Below are 21,903 nucleotides of genomic sequence, written 5' to 3' on the forward strand. Positions count from 1 at the left end.
ACAGGAATAAATTACATTTTAAAATGTATTCAAATAGAAAAGTTATTTTAAATAGTACAAATATTTCAAAATCATACTGTTTTGCAGTATTTTGGATCAAATAAATGCAGGCTTGGTGAGCAGAAGAGACTTCTTTAAAAAAACATTAAAATATGATTAAAAAAAAACATTAAAATATGTGTAAATATGAATGCATGAATTAATTGGCATGTCACTGGGATGGTGCCAACTTACTGCTAAAAGTTGAATAGTAGTATTTTATTGGCTTTGAAGTACCTTTTGGTAATAAATCAGGTACAAAGATGTAAATTTAAAGTGATAGTCTGCCAAAAAAAAAAAAAAAATATATATATATATATATATATATATATATATATATATATATATATATATATATATATATATATATATATATATATATATATATATATATATATATATATATATATATATATATATATATATATATATATATATAAACTGTTTCAGTTTCCACTGACGTCCATAGTATTTTTTTTTTTTTTTCATCAGTGGAAGTCAATGGGAACCAAAACTGTTTGGTTATCAACATTATTTAAAGTATGTTCTTTTATATTTCACTGAAAAAAAAAGAAAGCCATATGGGTACGAGGGTGAGTAAATGATGAAAGCGTTTCCATTTTGGGTGAACTGTCTGTTTAAGCTTACTGATAAGCTGCTGTAAGCCTAATGGTATAATTTTAGCACATTTTTCCTGTTTCATACTAAAAAAAGAACCTTCAGACTAGAGCTTCAAATTAGCCTTAGAATAAACCTGTCAAGACCATGGATTTAACTAATTTGGAGCAAACATTTTAGACACTGATAAAATGTCCTGGAGAACTCAAATAATTAATTTGCCATCAAATGATATGAATCACAATATAAACACCATCCCAGAACCCATTAAATGCCAAGTTGTGTCATGAAACTCTAGATGGCACATGCTGATGGGTCCTTATCACAAACTGACAATGTTCACAGTGTTAAATTACTCGGCACAAGCTAATTGGTTTATGTTGCATGCGCAGCCAATGACTGGTTAGCATTCACTAGAGCATTTTGCAACACGCTTCCCCTTCACCTTCCCCAGCTTCACCTGTTTAGATCTGCTACGGGTTATTATATATGCTATTTGTGCAGCGGCAGTATGTTTTAAATACTCACAGCACCATATCTGCGTATGTATTGGCAGTAGCAAGTTCCTGTACTTGCTTTGCTGCAATAATCTACAACAACAGCAAATAACAACAGCAGCAGATTTTCAGCAGCGCAGTAGATCTATTTCACCAAGACCAAATACATTAACATTATCATATTCATTACCGTGCTAAAATCTTCTGAGAGTTGTCATGATAGAAATAGATTCAACAGACAAAACTCAACAGTTTTTAAAGGCCAGATGTGAAGAACGCATTGTGACATTATCGGCTGAAGTGGTACATTGTAACTATGGCCAAGTCTCGCCAGCTGTTTGCTTGCATTGATCTATTTCAGTGGCAAATCACGTTTTGTGATTCTGGTGGCTTCTGATGGCTTTGGTCTGTTTAGAACAAACTGAAAGTGGTCTGACTGTGCACGGTGAGAGATGAAGAAAAACTCGCCTCATCTTTCCTCTTCCGCGCCATCCTCAGCTGGTCTTTACATTATGATTCTCAAAACTGATATGAAAGTGTTGATATGGAAACACAATGGGGCAGGAAAACAGAGAACATGACTGAAATTAATCATTACTGGAGCATGACCATGAGTGCGAATGATCAGTTATATACTGAATGAAACATCAGACTGGCTGTATAAACCCACTGACTCACAAATTAAATATAAAAAGTGGCATGACAGAGATATAAAAAAGACTTTATTAGATCTTTGTAAATAACTTTGTTTAAATACAGGTTTCTTTTAAATGATAGTTAAAGACTCACAGAAACTGTTTTATCTCTGTTTGAGACCAAACTCACTACAACGTTTTTTTTTTTTTTTTTTTTTTTTTTTTTTTTCCCAGCAGAGAAAAGACTGCAATTTATCTGAACAATTCTAGTCTGGTACCCTGTCTGAAAGTCAGTCTGATCTATTCCTCATTCCTTATCCTTTAAAAGCCAGTCTTAAAAAAGAGAACACATCGGCTGACTAAAACGTCAGATTCAGCCGTTGAGATTTTCCTGGCTCCCTTTATCAGAAGCACATCTTATAAAGCTGCTTTAAAATGAGCAGTACAGAACATAAACTGTCTGAAGAGTTCTGATAAGAATCCGTTTTAGATATCACCTGTCGTCATCAGCAGCACTGAGCCACGTTACAACGTTTCTGACCTTACCCTGTTTGTATTTAAACACCCTCAGACGCCTCTGTCTGTTTTCTCCCACTGACCTATTGACTCGGGCCTCTCTATTATAGCAGAGTAACAGCTAAAAATCATGAATATTTTACCAATTGTTGCTGAAATGGGCTGACGCATATACAGGCTTCATGATATTTTTTTCTCCAGTTTTAATGATCTAATTGACACCCACTGACAGCAGTTAAATGAATAAGTGCAGAGAAGAGGCCGGAATTTAATGTGTGCTGTTGATGCAGAGAAAGGCTATTCCTGACACATTCGCTACATGTTTTCATATGCTTTAATTGGGTAATGCTGACTAACCAATGACTATCTCTAAGAACGTGACCCAGAGTTGTGTTTGTCTCCTTACTGATGAAGACGTGTGCGTATGGCTTTGAATAGAGAACAACCTGGCTGCATTTCAAAATTGATCAAGTTTAAAAGATACTAGTAGCTAAAGTTCGATTACAAACTTTAAATGTTGGCTTGGAGAGCCAACCCGGGCAGCCTTGGGGAAAAAGAGGCAGAGCGCTTGTGTGTCCGGCGTTCTCGAGCTGCCCCCCTGCGAAAATGCGCCCTTGATATTTCACATTCTAATAAAAAAAAGCAGACTAGGCTATGACAACAGGTTCATCAGAGTTGGCTAGCTGGATGTGAAATAATTATTTGTATTGTTTTTATATGCTTGTAATTGTTTTCCCTGTTTGCTATTTTCAAAGTTATCACACCTAAATGAAACACTGTAAATAGGTCTCTGAATTGAGATCTTGAAGCATTAGTTATTCTGTGGCCCCCTCTTTTGGACAACATTAGCAATATGAACAACCTGAACATTGCACTGTGTAGGATTACAAATTTAAGAAATGTTGATCATATGTTCTGACATAGCTTCACAGGAAAATCTAAAGTGAAGTATATTCTATTTAGCTTCTAAAGGTAATGATGATGACATTCTAAGAAGATCAAATCAGGCAGCCCAGGTGTCTGAGACATTAACCTTTTGTTCTCAAGCTACAGCGATGCCTTTGTCTCTATGATAATGTGAAGGTATGGGCAATACTGTCAGACTGATTGGATTAGCACCTATGCCTATGAATGACACTGTTATGATAATGAGATCAGGGCTGGGGAACTCTGGTAACGGGCTGATTCCTGTACTGCATTTGCATGCTTTGTTTAGATTGACTCCACCTCTATGTAATCCTCCCCCTGGAAATATATTTAAACTGTATTGTATCTGACATTAGTCAGACGAATTTTGATGACTGCAGCGAACGGACAGCTAGGATCTCAATAAAGAGAAACTTCTGCTTCAAGATATCCAAAACGTCTCCTGGTCTCTGAGAAAAGTTCACAACAACTGTTTCCATTATGTAATGATCCTTGTTAGAGCAATAAATAAATGCATACAGAAATACATAAAAGAAGCCAAGACAAATGAACGATTTTTTATGGAGTAACATTGAAGACAGAAAGCAGAATGCAGCCGCTTTAATGTTGAAATCCAATAATGATCCACATCCGATTTATTTCTCAACAGTTCATGTTCACTTGAGACATAAACAACTGTTTTCGGTTATATTCATTAAGCTTTGATGTATTTTGAAATGATCTTGTCTGTGTTTGTCCAAGAGAAGTGTTTCTTATTGGCAGAAGCAAGGATTAATGTAGTTCAGAACGCGTGCGTCAAAGCCACGACGCGTTGCTGTGCAGTTAAATGCCAGCCGTGCCGCCGTTGTTAGTGAAATTCATATGAAACAGCTCATTTGCACTCAATGTAGCTCTTTAAAATGTTCTTCTATATTTATTGTGCACAATCGCTGGAGTGTTTTTATTTAAATGCTTTTAAAAGACTCATGTCTGTCTAACACACTCACTGAACACAGCGCTTTCTGTATGAAATAAAACAGCTCACAAACACCTGCATTTAGCTCTTGATATTTTCTGATGGGTGGACTGAATTAAATCGCTGCAATATTTTAATTTTAAAGGCGGTCAAATTTGTGCAAACTATGTCGTTTGTGACCACACATACAGAGATTGTACGCGTTGAAGGCAAATGTACGCGGTGAAGGAAAACAGCTTTAGGTTTTAAATAAAACAGCTCAGAAACAGCTGAATTCAGCTCTTGATGTGTTCTGATGGGTGGATTGAATTAAATCGCTCTAATATTTTAATTTTAAAGGCATTATTTATTTGCATTTTCCACCGAGTTCAAAGTGAAAGTACACCCTGCCTCTTCAGTGGAGTGGAATTGCTCCTTTAGAGGGGGCATTTTTTCTCAGCCAATATAAGTCTATGAGAAATTTTTCATGTTTAAAAATTAATAATAAATAAAATGTAAGTCTGATCAGTCTAAAAAGATATAGCAACTAACTTCAGATCAGGGCCCAGGTCTCTGCCAAGTTTGGGGCTTGTGGCATTAAAGGCCTAGGAGGAAATGCGTTCAACAAATTACGGATCAGAAGAATAATAATAACTATAATAATAATAAGTTTAGATAGCATAACAGTATGTTGGCTCTCCAAGCCAACATAATAATAATAAGTTTAAATAGCATAACAGTATGTCTGTCACGATATCAATTTATCACTACACTATTATCATGGCCTCAAAAATCACAATAACAATATATCGTAATATCTATAGAAATCTTGAAAAAAAAGGATAATAAGTAAATCGTGCTATCAGTCAAAAAATCTTATATATATATATATATATATATATATACAGTCAACCCCGAAATTATTCAGACCCCTGGCAAATTCTGACTTAAAGTTACTTTTATTCAACCATCAAGCTTTTTTTTTTTTTGATTAGAAATGAAACAGACGTCGCCAAGAAGATAATAAGACTATGTACAAGAGGCATCTTTGTGGACAAAATGATTACACATCTTTTATTAGCTTTTTGCATGTCTCCACTGGTATTTTTGCCCATTCATCTTTAGCATTGAGCTCCAACTCTTTGAGGTTGGAGGGTCTCCTTGCCATCACCCTGATCTTTAGCTCCCTCCACAGATTCTCAATTGGATTTAAGTCAGGACTCTGGCTGGGCCACTGCAAAAGTTAATGTTTTTGTCTGCTACCCATTTTCTTCACCACTTTTGCTGTGTGTTTTGGGTCGTTGTCGTGCTGAAATGTCCACTGGTGCCCAAGGCCAAGTTTCCAATGCTGTTTCATGCATGTTAAGTTATTTACACTGTTAAAGAGTTGGATTACCATGCTAAACATGGAGCGTTTTATAAACAAGTTCGACGCTGGATTTACACAACGTTTGATACTGAGAGATGGAGTGGTCCCAGCTATAAAAATACCGTTTATGATTCAGAACTGCAGCTGGTCAGTGAAACGGCATCAAATGTATGTGTTTTGTTGGCAATCGGCGAGCAATCGGTCGATCTTTAGCCCCGCCCACGGCGCGCCTCCAGGAGCTCGGCTGTTTTCGGAGAGAATCGTAAAGCTGTATCTTTCTTTTGTAAATATGATACAACTAAAGGCGTTTTGGAAACATGAAGGACGCAGTAGTACTCTATAAGTACTCAAGATTAACATGAGATTGGGTGAAACTGTGTGTTATGCCCCCTTAAAATATCACGATTATCATCAATACCGATATAACAACTTTTTTTCTCAGCATGTTTTCGTATCATCTGTGTGATCTCAGTTATTAGAAAATGAAGACAGTGGTGTATTACTTGAAAAAATATTTATTCAGTATTTGTCTCACAAATTCATGTGCATTTTGGTGTAAATCACCATCATATTTGTAACAAAAAGATATTAAATCCATTACAAAACAAAAATGTGCTTGTATCGAGGATTACTGAAGAAATAGTGAGGCTTAGAAGTGCAGTGGTGAAGGAAAGTGCCTACATGTAATATCTGTAAGAGGTCATGATGCTTTGAATGACTAGAAAAGCTTGAACTAATTGTAAAACTTTAGTGTGTTTCTACAGTTTCCCAAACGTAACATGAATCCAGGTCAGTTTGTGTGAAGCTTTGCTTTAAAGGGAACCCTGGGTATTAAGATCCGTATAACGAAAATGATGTCTCTTACTGAAATGTTTAGTAGAAACCCATAAAAAAATATGTTATTTAAAAAATCCACATCATTATATACATATTTTGGACTATGGGGGGCGCCATTATTTTGTTTTCATAAAGCTGTTACACACTGGTGCAACCTGTTGCTATTTTTACATTGTTTGTAAGCTCTTTTAGTAGCTGTGGTCTACCAAAAGCCTCAGAGGCATCATGGCTAAAGTGGAGAGACCAAAGATGTGGGTCTTTAGGAAGGTTTATTCGTCCACAGGCATCTTTCAATTTTTTTTCTCCACTTCTTATCGCTAGAAAAGCAGTGAAGACTTACATCTCTTCTGTTGTTGCCCTTTGACTGAAAATACCAACTATAAGCCGCATAATATGGCATCGTATCAGTATTTTATTTTAAATGGCTTATTCTGAGTTGTGTTCCGGTAAAAATAGAAACAGATAGTGCCAGTAGCTCACAGAGTGCAACCATTTTACGTAATCCAAATAATGGCCTCCCCTTCAGTCCAAAATATATATAAAATGATGTGGAGTTTTTAAACAATGTAAATCTTTTGTAGGTTTTCTACTAGATTTTAGTATGAGACATCTTTTACGTTATATTAACCTATACAAGTCTTAACACCCAGGGTTACCTTTAAGATAAAATTGGCATAATAAATTGTACATTATGTAACACTGATGTCTGATTTGCTTTCTTCTCAATTACATATACTCATTATAGATAAAAAAAATATGCTTAAACAGGCAGTCTCATAAAAAAGACAAATGTATTGATTTTTTTCCCAAAAAATTGCATTGTTTTAAATGACAGTGGGCAGCCTGCACATCTCTTCGTTAACAAAAGAGATAGATCTTGTTTTTCTGTTTCTTTGCTATTCATACCTCAAATCACCTCCTCTGAGTCACAACCTGAAAGAATACCCACAAAAGAAGCTGTCATTTAGTTTAGCCCCATTTCACATTCATATTCCATTCCATTGATCCAGCCTATGAGACCTTTGACCTCTGTGTGCTTGTTTTGCGGTGACAAAGAATAGCGAACAATGTGTCTTTTCATGTACAGCCTGCAAGCCGTGTGTTGTCATTGTTTGTCATGGATCCACTGCTGTTTTTGCTTGAGCTTTATGAGTGCGTATGCATGAGCATGTGTGTGTGTCTGTCTGTATTGGATGTCCACATGTCTTTCGTTCAGGTTATCTGTCCATCTGCTCTTCTTCTTCCTGGACTTCTAGAATAATTGGAGAAAGAGAAAGCCACTGAGTCTAAAATATTAAAAGATGTTATCGCTTGTTTATTGGCTAGATATATATCTCATGATGAGTGCAGTTGTATGAGGTGGAGAGCCGAGAGCACATAAAGCAATGTACTGCAACTTAATGAGTGTCAAGAAGTCTAATCAATTTATTACTAAGGCTTCCAGACAATCATTTCAAATCACAGTATGTTGTGCTCTATACAATCTGTTATATCAAGACACAAAAAAACAACGTTTGAGTGCCCTCTGCAGGCTGCAAAGAGAACACACAACTGTTCACAACCGTTTCAGCATTCCTTAAAAAAAGAATGTGACCCTGGACCACAAAACCAGTCATAAGGGTCATTTTTGTATTGAGATTTATACAACATAATAATAAATAAGCTTTCCACTGATGTATAGTTTGTTAGGATAGGACAATATTTGGCCGAGATACATCCATTTGAAAATTTGGAATGTGAGGCAAATAAAATCTAAATATTAAGAAAATCGCCTTTAAAATTGTCCAAATGAAGTTCTTAGCAATACATAATACTAATCAAAAATTAAGTTTTGATATATTTACGGTAGTAAATTTACAAAATATCTTCATGGTACATGATCTTTACTCAATATCCTAATTATAAAAATCAACAATACATCCCATACAATGTATTGTTGGCTGTTGCTACAAATATACCTGTGTATATACTAGTGTACATATATTGTCATATATATATCAGTATGGGTCCAAATTTTAATATGAGTCCATCCCTGATTAATTTATTCTATTAAATAATTTTCTGAATTTCCCACAAGAAATTAACACTGCACTGACTTCTATATCATATTCAGTTATATATACCTGTTCAGATTGTTACGTGGTCCTCTAATGTGCGGTGTGTCAGCTATAGTAGTCTGAGCAGCTGATGAACCATCAGAACCAAAGTAAGAAGGGAACACAGAGGCGTTGACTGAGATGCCTAAAATAAGAATAATAAAAAAAGATATTGCATTAGCCAAACAAGCTTGAGATTTTGTAGATGTTTGTGGGTTTAAGCCTGTGAAGTATTTGAGTATAAAATATAGATGCAAGCAGTGATTAGCAAGGTTAAAGCACTTTAAGGCATTTAAGCATATATGAAAAAAGACATTACATATTATTTAGCAAGCCTGTAGCCACCTAAACCAATGTAAAAAAATTTTTTTTTGCAAATCCAGCTAATTTACCATAGACATACAGTGTTTTTGAATCTTTTTGAACTATTATAGTGCCAGCTGTGGTCCGATCTCCCTAAAACTTTTCATTTAGGCTTTATAGGCTTTTGGGTATATTTGGACAGACCCCTTTTCTAAACAACCCTGTTATAGCTTCCCAAAGGGTAAATTTCAACATTTTTTTTTATAAATATTGACTGCAGTGTTTTTTTTCCAAATTGAGTGAAAAAACTAGGACTACAAACTTTTGTAGTCCTAGTTTTTTCACTCAATTTATATCAGTATGATATAAATTGAGGTTTTATACATTTTCTTAATCATTTAACAAATGGTTTGTTTGACAGCAGTGGTTCTACAGGCAATGTTGTTCGAAATGAGAAGGTCTATCACAATATATAAATATGGCATGTATGTGTGAAAAAGTGTGCAATATTCAATTGTTTACGCCCTTGAAAAATGTGCCAACAGCCTGTAGGGCCGCCATAGGACCGTGAGTCAAACAGGGCCAACGAGTTTCATTACGAATGACTTCCGTTAACCTTGTCTAATAGGTGTTCACAGTTTATCAGCCCATGGCTATGGTTTTTGAGATACACAAATGTCCTTATAGCCACTTGTGGCACTTTAGACCAAGACCATGTATACCATCATGCATTTTTATTTCAATAACGGGCCATTTTTATGTTTTATACCATCATAGCACCATCAAGTGGTCAAGCTCCACAACTATTTTCATGTGACCTCAGATTCAGCTCTTACATACACTATATTGCCAAAAGAATTGGGACACCCCCTTCTAATGAACAGGTTTGGCTACTTTAGTAATGAGTACAAATCTTAATGTTTAAGCATATAACAATGTTCTAGGGAATTGTGTGCTTCTAATTGTATAGCAACAGTTTGGACAGGACCCTTTTCTATTCTATCATGGCAGTGCAAATGTGTATAAGGCAAGGTTTGAAAAGAAAAGATTAATACAGTCAGTGTGGAAGAACCTGACTGGTCTGCAGTAAGCAAAGTCCTAATCCCAGTTGAACACCTCTGGTGTGACTTTAAACGCAGACTTTGAGCTATAAACTCATCACTAAACACCAATGACTACATACACTATGGACAAAAATATTGTGACACCTCCTTCTTTAGATCAGAAAATGCCACTTCCAAAACTGTGGCAACACAGATGGAAACATGATTCATGTATATACAAATTTAATTCCATCTATGTTGCAACAGTTTTGGAAGTGTATAAAATGACTGTACCCATATGTACAAGTCATTGGTGTTTTGTGAAGGGTTTTTGGCTCAAGGTCTGCATTTAAAGTCACACCAGAGCTGTTCAGGTGGGATTAGGACTTGGCCTTATGCATACCAGTCAAGTTCTTTCACACTGACTGAATCAATCATTTTATTTTGAACCTTGCCTTATACACAGATGCATTGTCATGTTAGAATAGAAAGGGGTCATGTCCAAACTGTTGCTATAAAATTAATAGCACACAATTCCCTAGAATATCATTATGTGAATAAACATAAAGATTTATGTGGCCCTGCCCCTTTCAAATGTTTTGGCGTTCCTTTGCAACGGAGGTTCAAAACAACATTTTTTTTTTATAATTATTAATATTCACTCTCCAGGGAATCTTCCTGCACTGGTTAGGTTCCAATCGGACAAAAAGCTTAGGACTAGTTTGCAAAAGTAGGTTTTTCAAGAAATGCAGAATACCTCAAAGTTTTGCTAAATGATGGACGAATCCAAGGCATGCATTTTGACATAAGCAATTTAGCCTGCACCATACGGCTTAAGAGTTCTGAACAATTCTGTACTTGATCACTGTAGCGCCCCCATTAGGCCGACTGGGGCAAGCCTCTGTGACGGTGTAGTGAGTAGCTACCATGCCTCCAAGTTTCAAGTCTTAACAACTTACAATTTGGTCTGCCCAATCAGTTTTATGTGGAGATTGCTGATCCTAGGTCATTGTAAAAATTACAATAGGGTTTCAGTGCTACATGCTTGAACCGCTAAAAAAGATTCTGTTTAATGCATTAAAGGGATAGTCTCTAAACAAAAGTAAGAACATATTTTGAAGAATGTTGGTGAAAATCAGAGCAGACGAAACTGTTTGGTTAACAACATTCTTATCTTTTATGTTTCACAGAAGAAAGAAAGTCATACGGAGTTGGAACATGAGAGTGAGTAAATGAATGTTCATTGTTGGGTGGAGTATCCTTTTCATGTACAATTTTTAGAGATCTGTGATGAGAGGAAGTCTGAAATAGGAACATTAATGAGTTGGATCACACTTTTGTAATGTAATAACTTCCTTTTAGTAGTGCACTTCTAATCTTTTCATATGACTCTAACAGCATTTTGATATTTGCTTCTCTTATGTTCATCCAACTATCATTAGTTCAAGCTGTTCATGTGGTTTTGTGTTTTATAGTTCTCTCCACTATGTGGAGCAGTATGACAAAGTGTTTTATTGTCTGAGATTTTTCCCATTGTGTGTTGAAAGCAGATGTTGCAAATGAAATGCATTTGCATTCTCACAGGAATTCAAACGACTTTGTATAATTAGAAGCTTGTTTAATTAAATGTGCATGCTTAAATAGGTGGCACTAAATAGTGTGGCACTGCTGGGACCGTCTTCCCCTTCGCATTTCCTCTATTTACAGATGCCTTCCTTTAATGCAGAGCAGAGCCATTGTTTAACTTCCCAACACATGAGGATAAGAAGCAGATGGAGCTTTCAAATAGAATTCATGTTTTTAAAATAATAGAGACACCTGTTTACATTCATGTTCATTCCCAGTTTGCCATATCAGCAGGTCTGTAGTGTCTCATCAGACACACACCACGGCTAATCTAATAAAAAAAATGACATTTCACCTACCTAACAGAGTTTTATTGCACTCATTAAACATGAATATTATCTCCTCCACTGATATTTTCACAGCATACAGTGCTGGCATTAAATATAGAGATGAGTATTTAATTTCTAATCGTCACGCATAAATGTTTCATGGAAATGATGTGCTCTTGAAATCATCCAGATAGTTTAAAAGTTCAGCAACTCAGGATTTCACAACGTTTGCTTTTTTTCCTGGGGTGTAAGAACAGGTCAGTGACATATTTCTCTCATTTTTCACAAAAGATAACACTTCTCTATTATTGAGCAGATTTATCATTTGTTTGTCGTTTTGCGAATACAGGGTTTAAGATGCTGAACATCTGACCTCGGCGTTTCGAAGTCCTGTGTGGAGGAGTTCTGTCCGCCCACAAAAATGGTAAAGTAAGCCAGCCCCCTTTCATAATCCCATCCCAAAGACACAAAGCCTTTGTTTCTCAAAAAAAGACAAACCACATTACCCAGGACTGTATTGGCTGTGACACATGTGAGTGTTTTGGGTATTCAGCATATTGTAATGCATCAAGCAGTATAGCAGAAGTGCTTTAATAAATACCTGGCTCATAACAAAGATTGTGGGCTCAGTAGGCTTCTCTTCATGTGCACCTCCATCTGTTTCTTTTTCTGTTTCTGTAAAACTTGTTGCACTGTCCGTCCCTCCTCCCATTAAAAACCTCTCCAGGTCTTCACTGCTGGCATTGCCTAGTGACACACATTCATAAAGAATGAGTAATGGTTAAGCTTTATGCGAGTATATAAACTGCTGTACGGTTCAGATGTTTGGGGTTACGTTTTTTTCACACATTAGATTTAGATTTTGTTTTGTTTTGTTTTTGCTCACCAGGGCTACATTTATTTGATCAAAAATACATTAAAAAAAGCAATATTTAGAAATTTTATTAGAATTTAAAATAACTCTTATCTGTTTGAATATATTTAAAAAAAATAAAAAATATTGTATCCTTGCAAGTCAAAATGTGTATTTAACCCCCCAGAATGCTTTTTTTTTTACCAGGTGACTCCCTTTGAAATGCAATTTGGCTGTTTTGAGTAGCAATTGGGCAGGTGTATAAATGCATGACTTATATAAAGTATTTACATTATTTATACAGAAAACAGTTATTTTAAATAATAAAAATATTTCAAAATAGTGTCTTTCTTGTGCTTTGGATCAAATAAATGCAGGCTTGGTGAGCAGAAGAGACTTCTTTAAAAAACAAAAATCTTTTGACTGGTAGTGTATTGATATGATCTTTTATTCATTCCTATAGACTAGAGTTTTTTTTACTTTTTAGAATTTTATAACTTATTTAATACAATTTTTAGTTAAATATATATATGTATTTAATGAAGGCACTGTAAGACTTCCTCCCACCTCAAAAAGGGTCTTTTGGACATTTCCCATAGTTTTCCACAGAAATGTTTGCACAATTAGTGTATGACTAAGGTTTATTTTAAACCATTAATTCCTGTTCAGTATCTTGGAGGTGTCGACGTCCTGCTGTAATAATAAATGACACTCTGGGGTGCAGTTAGGTCAACCCTCAGCCCCCAGTCTGATGGTACAGATAACTGAGGGGGTCTATGACTAGAACAAGGGGGGTCTCTAGCCCACTTGCCCCACTGTAATTCAAACTGCCATTAACTCATATGCATACTAGTCTGATCAAGTCTAAGGAACAAAAGGATCAAATTTAAACAAACCTAATGTAAATGTGAACATTTTAAGTGTGTTTTGGTAATAAAATGTGAAACAAATAAAAACCTACTGAAGAATGAGAAATCGAATGTTGAATTGTAGTCATACTCCGGGGTTTGAGTGGAATCATAGTCAAAATTATACTGGTCATCCTCAACACCTGCAAAGACAAAACAGAGATTTGATTTAGCTATTCTTTATGAAAAACGTCAAGTTTTACATGGAAAGCAATGTGGAGGTCAGTTTCTGAGCAGATCACTCAACATGTCTGTCCTTCTTATAATCTTCCATTCACACCAGTCAGACAGTGACTGTCACCGCATGTTAGCCATCAATTATGACTTGTCTTCATTTCACAAATACAATTAATGCTTTGAACATTATCTGGCCATCTTCACTGCATCACAGCTCAGTCACCTCACTGAACTATAGATGACATTGTTTCCCATTCAAAAGAAGCAGTGTCAGTAACTTGAGATCTTTGTATTGCTTCTCACATACTATTGCCATTTGTCAGTTATGTGAGACTATTCACCATGACATTTCTTTCTTTCCAAGCATCCTGTTTTTTCCTGACATATGTGATACTATGGGATTACTGGAGACTGGGCAGTTACTGAATGAAGAGTCGGCAGTAACATCTGTGAAGCTGATTCTGTCAGGCTCGAGATTCGGTTAACAGATACTTTTCTGCAACTTTTTCTGAGAATTCATTTAGATTTGATAACTTACTTAGTCTTACTATTACCTACTAACTTTTGTATTTTATTATATTTTAAAATGTAATTTATTCTATTGATGGCCAAGCTAAATTTCCAGCAGACATTACTTCAGTCTTCAGTGTCACATGATCCTTCAGAAATAGATACTTACTGATTTGGTGCTCAAAAACATTTCTTATTGTTAACAAAGTTGAAATCTGTTGTGCTGCTTGATATTTTTTGAAAACTGTGATACATTTTTTTCAGGGTTCTTTGATAAAAGTTCAAAAGAACAGCATTTAGTTGAAATAAAAATATTTTTCAAATTATAAGTTGCTTTTACTGACACTTTAATGCATCCTTGCTGAATACAAGTATTAATTTCTTAAATTACTATAAATAAATAAATAAATTACTGACCCGAAAGCTTTGAGCAGTACTGTATGACATCACAGATCTGTCTTTTATTCCCATCTGGGAATGCTTGAAAAAGAAAACTATACTTTCTTAATTCAGTAACCGGCACACATGGAGCTTCCATTTTAGGATTATGGCTGGCACTATACAAAAACATCAGTCTCTTGATGATTATTCCTTAGGATCATATGGAAATCTTTTAAACCTTTGGGTCACCGTGTATTTTTGGGACTTAGGGCCCCTGGACACACAGAAGTCCCTTAAGTGCTGACCTTCCACAGAACTTGCTTTTAAAGTACAGAAGATGGGAACTGACCTGAGAATCTGCTTCCTTAGTCTGAAAAAATAATCTGTCAGGCTTTTCCCTTTACATGTTATTCATTTATACAGCTGTTTAGTAAAGACCAAGGTGATCAGTGTCAGTATTTTTCTTGAGGGAATGTGAATGATATCCAGACTACACCTGGGAGTTGAGCCCAAGAAGCCCACCTCATTTGCCTTAGGCTTATCTGGATTTGTCCGACTCCATTTACTTTGAACTTTTTAGGGATAAAGGTAAATATCAGATGTCAGAGCAGAAAAACGTAACAAATTTCCAATTGTGAAAGAACTCCATTGTCATATACACTGTATAAAGTGGTAACCTGCAATATTTTTTCTCTACTGAAGGCTCCGAAAGTGTTTTTATGCAGTGATGCCATAGAATAACCATTTTTGGCTCTTCAAAGAACTTTTGGGCCTGTACTGCCTTGTTTGATTCTCTGCTGCCTGCCTTTGTGACTCTTCCTCATTGTACTAATAACTAATCACAGCCGTGCTGATATATAGCCATATCTCACGGCTACGAGCGTGATATTGCGTTTATACAAAAGTTTGCGGCACGAGTGTGCAAATACATAAAAGACAACAACAGAGTGTCTTTAAAATCCCGATTTTATGCAGAACTACTTCCTTCCACCATGGATTCAAATATCAGTTTGGCAGTTTAACAGCTGAGCCCAAAGCCGTTACTTATCCTCCATTACTAATTCGAAAACGTCACTTTAGAAATAGTAATGAAGGAACGTTGAGTTGCTTCATTGAAAGCTTATTGTGTTACTTCATTAAAAGCTCACTGTATTATGTTGAGTACAGAGAGCGATGGACTGAGCGAGTATGATTACCTGCTTCTGATACAGAATTCATTCTTCAGCTCAATCTCATATTCATAATATAACATTAGTCTGCTGAGGAGAGCGATAGGCTATCTATGTCACAAGTTACTATCCTTTCATCTGTTAAAGGAGTAGTTCACTTTCAGAACAAAAATTTACAGATAATGTACTCACCCCCTTGTCATCCAAGATGTTCATGTCTTTCTTTCTTCAGTCATAAGGAAATTATGTTTTTTGAGTTTTTTGAGGACTTCCATGGTGCCCCCGAGTTTGAACTTGCAAAATGCAGCTTCAAAGAGCTCTAAACGATCACACCCGAGGAAAGAAGGGTCTTCTAATTTTCTAATAATTCTCGGCAAGACGAGCGTTTGAGATTAAAAAGTATATAAGTTGTAAATGTTTTTTAGAAAATAACCAATCGTTTCACTAGATAAGACCCTTCTTCTTCAGATGGGATCATTTAAGCTGCATTGAAGCTGCATTTAAACTGCATTTTGGAAGTTCAAACTCAGGGGAACCATAGAAGTCCATTATATGGAGAGAAATCCTGAAACGTTTTCCTCAAAAAACACCATTTCTTTACAATTGAAGAAAGAAAGACATGAACATCTTGGATGACAAGGGGGTGAGTACATTATGAAAGTGATGAAAGTACATGAAAGTGAACTACTCCTTTAAAGGTGATTTCCGATGACTTGTTCAACAGCGTTTCAGTCTCTTTCAATATAAAAGTCTTTACTGCTGACTTATAAAAACATTCTTGTCACCATCTAATAGCGGAACAATGTAACTAAAATCACCATCATGAAAACTCACTGTTTCTACTACTACTACTATTTATATAACCTATATTAATTAAATAATAATATTTAATAATCAACAACAGCCATGATAAAAATTTGCTAGGCAATTCAGTCAAAAGCACAAAGGCAGTGCTCTGATAAACACCATTAAATTTACATAAAATAAAACATTATCTTTAATAACAAACCGCATATTTTAAGTCTAAACAAGTACACTCTCGTCTACAAAAAATGTAAAACTACATTGTGTGACACAAAAACAGTATTATTTTTTTAAATTATAGTGGATTTGGGCATCTGCCATGACACTCGCTGCGAGAAATGTCGCAAGTGGAGTGATACAAACGGTAAAACGGTTGTTGGACTTCTGTTATCACTCTAATATCACAGTCTTATCAGCCAATCAGATTCGAGGACCAGAAAGAACTGTTGCATAAAAAGTGTAATAATAATGGCATTAAAACTTTACATTTTTATGTCGTAATTAATTTTTTTTTTTTAAGATGTATTTTTGGTGTACTTTTATTGATAGGACAGTAGTAAGACAGGAAATTAAGTGGAAGAGATTAGGGGGACTGGATCAGGAAATGTTATTAATATCTCGTAGCCATGACTTAGTAGCTTAAAAAGAATTAATTTATTTATTTGAAGTGAAAAAACCTGCTGGGCATTTTCTATTTTGTTCACTTGTTAATCTCAGTTTCGACATCCACAGAATTTATTTAAAAACAAAACACATTATTACATCGTTTCTTAGTATACAAGAGTGTGTTTGATTGAAAGCATCATGGAACATAGTGTAAACCTAAATACTTTGCCACACACGCCTAAGAAATGGCACTTGGCTTTTGGCTTATGGATGTTTGCCAGTGCAACTAGGACTCTAACACTTTTCCCAGACTTGCCTAGCTTTATCATTACAATCATCCCTGAAGGAACAAGTAATAAGCTTGGAGTACTTCTTTCTTACGCTGCACCATCCATGACAAGTTCTTCATGACCTTTTCAAACAAATCACAATCAAACTGCAGTTCTTTGGAGACTGTTGTCTACAGGCTAATAAGTATCTGTAAGCCTAATCTTTTCTCTTACTCTTGAGATTCGTGGGAAACAAGGTCGAGTTAATACCTGGATCAACACCAATAAACATGTGGTGCCATAAACAGCATGAGGATAAACGCTCTTAGCTATCAGTGAGCGAGATGTCTGGCCAGGTCTGTGGTGAGCATGCAATGTGATGTTTATTTAAACGTCATCATCCCCAGAGTAAAACAGTCACTGTCTATTAAGTGCCATCTGAATACTGCGAATGGAGTCCCACGCTAGTCTACAACTCACGCTATGGGTTCTTATCCAAACATTATCATGCCCCCTTAATCAGATAGCTTTGCCAAATAAAGAAGCAAAAATAACAGTGTTGTGTTTTGTCTGCAGATTGACATGGTGGATTTTAGGGTGAAGGTATTCACATGCCCCGTTAAATGGGTTTTTCTTTTTAAGTTCTCCTTTAGTGAGGAAAGTTAATGAAGCAGAGCTGTGGACCTACGGCTCAAACTTGTGGTTTTTGCAAGTTTTACCCTATTGTTCACCCCACTGCATGGCCTTTATCCCTTTAACTTATTGTTCTTGTGTCATTGCCATTGAGATATGAGCAAAATTCCAGAGTTTAGAGGTTTAGCATTCTATCTGGCATTTGTCCAACTTCATGTTCTCACTATAGACTATAAAACCCAACCTGGTCACACCAATCAAACAGAGCAAACAAGCTGGAACATGAAAGCTAAAACATAGACGAGAACAATGAAAGCTGGGAACAAACCTCAGGAACATTATTTTAACTAAGAATACACTGCTTCGAAGCTGAGATTGACATTTCGTAACAGTCACTGACAAACGTAGTTTCTTGCGAGGCATTGGGAAATTTAGTCAGGCGGAACTTGACCCTCCAACTCCCACCAACCACCATCAGTCATTGAAAGCCCCTAAAACTTGTGATTTCAAGATGTTATCCTAAAGAAATGTCAAAACAAGCATGAACCTAAAGTTACGAAAATATCCTTAAGGTAAAACTTCCCCTCCCATAATGATTTTTGGCTAACATTTTCCTCCTTATCGCTTTACCAAACCCCAGGAGGTGGTGGGTTCAGTCCAACAGTAAAACAAAAGCATGAATGTAACTCATCTCATGACATCTGCTTTATTAATTCCCAGATTATCTTCTGTTTTCAAGTAATTCATTCATAAAATCACCAGACTCTTGGCACATTGGGCACATCCCCCCAAGCGCGGGTTGCCAAGTGCTTCGTCTTAACAACACATTTCAACATAAATTGTCTGTGCACTGAAAGCAGACAACACATTAGTTCATTCCACTGGTGTTTACCGGGAATAATGCGGCTGTTTATAAAGTTTGACACTTTGTGTATAGCCGTTTGGGGGTAAATCTTTACGGTGAAGTTTTTATTTTTGCTAAGGATATCATTCAGTCTTCTACTCCTAATTATCACTTATTGTAGTTGTGCACCACACTAAAGTCATGGATGTTCTGTCACTTCCTCAACACAAAAGAACAAATTCCTGCTTGTTTCTGTTGGTAGTCAATGAACAAAAAAAGAGAAGGAAGTCAAAGCTGTGAGTGTGCGTCGACACAAAACAGCTGTGCAGGGAACACGGTGGGATTACTTTGCCCTCGTGATTGTTATGACCCCCTGGGGCCGTCTGTCATGTCGAAGAGTTTGCAATGAATTGCGCTGTCATACAACTCTATATAGATGCACTGGGTATTACAAACTAAGTTTACAAATGAGCAAGTTCCATGGTGACTAATGGTTGCTTCTTTTGTTCCTAGTAATATACATGTGTACACACACACAAACACACACACATCTATATCTATATCTATATCTATATCTATATCTATATCTATATCTATCTATATCTATATCTATATCTATATATATATATATATATATATATATATATATATATATATTTATATATATACTTTAAGTTTTTTTTTTTTTACCTTAAAACATTGTTTACACTGGACAGGAGTTGTGTGGCATAGTGCGGTGCAACAAAATACTATAGAACTCATTAAAATCAGTGATGCTGTCTTCACTGGATGCAGCGCAACATGTCAAATCCCAGACAGTAAACTGATGCCTCGTTCTATTTATGACGTACTGACACAAAGTTCAAACGGTCGCTTTGTTGTGTTCAGTGTAGTCAGCCTCAAACTGTAGCGTCTGTTGTACACTAATTTTGTTGCCTAATTTAACCCTTAAATGTAATCTTGTTGGTATAACCTAATGTATTTAGATTGCCTTGATACTGTTTTTGAGTTAAGTCAGTTAATTTATTAATTAATTTAGATGTTACTACATGTTTGCTACATTTTCAGTGTACCTGCTGCAGATCACTAACCAAGAGTGTTAACTTACGTTATTTATAAAATCCACAACGTTTTATACATATTTTGGACTATGGGAAGGGGAGTCATTATTTCAATGACGTGAAATGGCTGCACTCAGTGAGCTACTGCTGCTAACTATTGCTATTTTTACCGCAGCACAACTCGGAAAAATAAATACTGATACAATGCCACATTATACAGCTTTTGGTTGTATTTTCTGTCCAAGGGCAACAAAAGAAATTATGTATGTCTTCACTGCTTTTTCTAGCGATAAGAAGAGAATGGGAAGATACCTGTGGACGAATAAAACTTTCTAAAGACCAGCGTCTTTGTTCTCTCCACTTTAGCCCTGAAGCCTTTGAGGCTTTTAGTAGACCACAGCTCCCGAAAGAGCTCACAAACGGCAGAGACAAGAAACGATAGATGCCATCGTGGCCGGATGTAAACATGCTGATGCTTGTCATGACGCCGCAGCCACTGAAAAAGTTTCTCAGCGCAAATTTTTACTCCATATCTGGGACGTTTAGACTCCTTGTGGGGAAAATCGATGGTAGGACATTTGGTTTAAGCCTACAACTACATCAATTGCAACCTGTATGCTCTTTCAGAAGCTGTGATCATTTTTTTTATTTTCAAAGTTGTGTATTCTGAATTGTATTGCGGTAAAACTAGCAAAATGTAGTGCAACCATTTCCCTGGATTTCAAAAATGTATTTAGTTACCACTTGTAGTACACTTGAACCCATCTTTCATACACTAGTACACTCAAGTATACTACAAGTGGTAACTAAATAATTTTTTTAAATACAGATGTAGCACATTTTAGTTCATATTCGTGATGTCTCAAAATAGCACAGCTGAGTACACTTAGATGGTCTTAATTTTATTTTAAGAAGTACTAAAGAAGAATAATTTTTAGTATATTAAGGACAAAATAAGTGTGTCAAAATAAAGCACTTTAAGTACATTATGAAAGTGCACTTTTTGACTTCTTGTTCACTTCAAAGATACAAATCAAAACCAGATTCTCACAACACACACTTTTCCTGTCAGTAGATCTCTGCATGCTCAAATGTTTTTTGTGTCAATACAGTGAAAAAAATGGGTAAGCTAATACCTGTATCAACCAAAATGCATTAAGTTATACCAACAAAAACAAACTATGCATGTCTTTCTTTCTTTGGAACATAAAAGACTGTTCTGAAAGTTCTGAAAAATGTCTCACACAGTGAAAGTCAGTGCTCTTTTGGACCCCACTGACTTTCACTGTATGAACAAAAAACGTTCAAACATTTTTTTTTCCACAAAAGAAATAAAGTCATGTAGATTTAAAACACATGAGGGTGATTTTGAGATAAACTATCCCACAAACAACTTCAAGTTAGTTTGTACAGTGTTCTCAGCTTCAAACACAGTCCCACATGCAAATATCTTTTCAAATGCAATGTTTTTTTATAATGTCCCTTAGGAGCAGTTTTAGAACTTTATCTCACACTAGATCTGAACCTCATTCCAAACATTCACACATAGCAAGTTCCCCCATTAAAGTCATAATCAATCTCAGGCTCACTCTCACTCAAACACACTCACCCAAGCAGAGCGGCAGCAGTAGGAGAGCTCCTGCCAAACACACTGATATCATCACACAGCGGTGAGGTAGTCTTGCCATGTCGCTCTGAACGTGTTGGTGTGTGTATATGCAGCCTACACGCTGTGCCTCTGAATGACTGCAGCATGTGAGTGAGTGTGAGGAGAGGAAACCGCCGGGAGAAGGGGTGGGAGGAAGGAGTAGGAGGGGGTGGGAACGCCAAAGTTTTAGATGCCTCATTCATCTGTTAACTATAGCACCGCCTTCAAACAATACTACAGCGACGGTCTCATCTCTGAAAGTGGATTTGGACTGTAGCTGTTGTAATTCTCATTCATTTAAGAAGGTTATTTGTAGTATTATGATTTTTTT

General features: G+C 36.1%; 1 protein-coding gene across 1 annotated transcript; it reads right to left on the minus strand.

The window, feature by feature from the left end:
- Window positions 1-7,144: 7,144 nt before the first annotated feature.
- Window positions 7,145-21,665, minus strand: LOC141290081 (uncharacterized). Its single transcript, XM_073822277.1, has 5 exons — window positions 21,534-21,665; window positions 13,524-13,613; window positions 12,311-12,456; window positions 8,496-8,613; window positions 7,145-7,624 (listed from the first exon to the last, which is right to left on the minus strand). The coding sequence occupies exons 1-4, from the start codon at window positions 21,610-21,612 to the stop codon at window positions 8,539-8,541; spliced, it is 390 nt and encodes a 129-aa protein (XP_073678378.1). The 5' UTR covers window positions 21,613-21,665; the 3' UTR covers window positions 7,145-7,624; window positions 8,496-8,538.
- Between the last annotated feature and the right edge of the window lie 238 nt (window positions 21,666-21,903).

The sequence above is a fragment of the Garra rufa genome, chromosome 17, assembly GCF_049309525.1.
Source record: "Garra rufa chromosome 17, GarRuf1.0, whole genome shotgun sequence".
Lineage (NCBI taxonomy): Eukaryota > Metazoa > Chordata > Actinopteri > Cypriniformes > Cyprinidae > Garra > Garra rufa.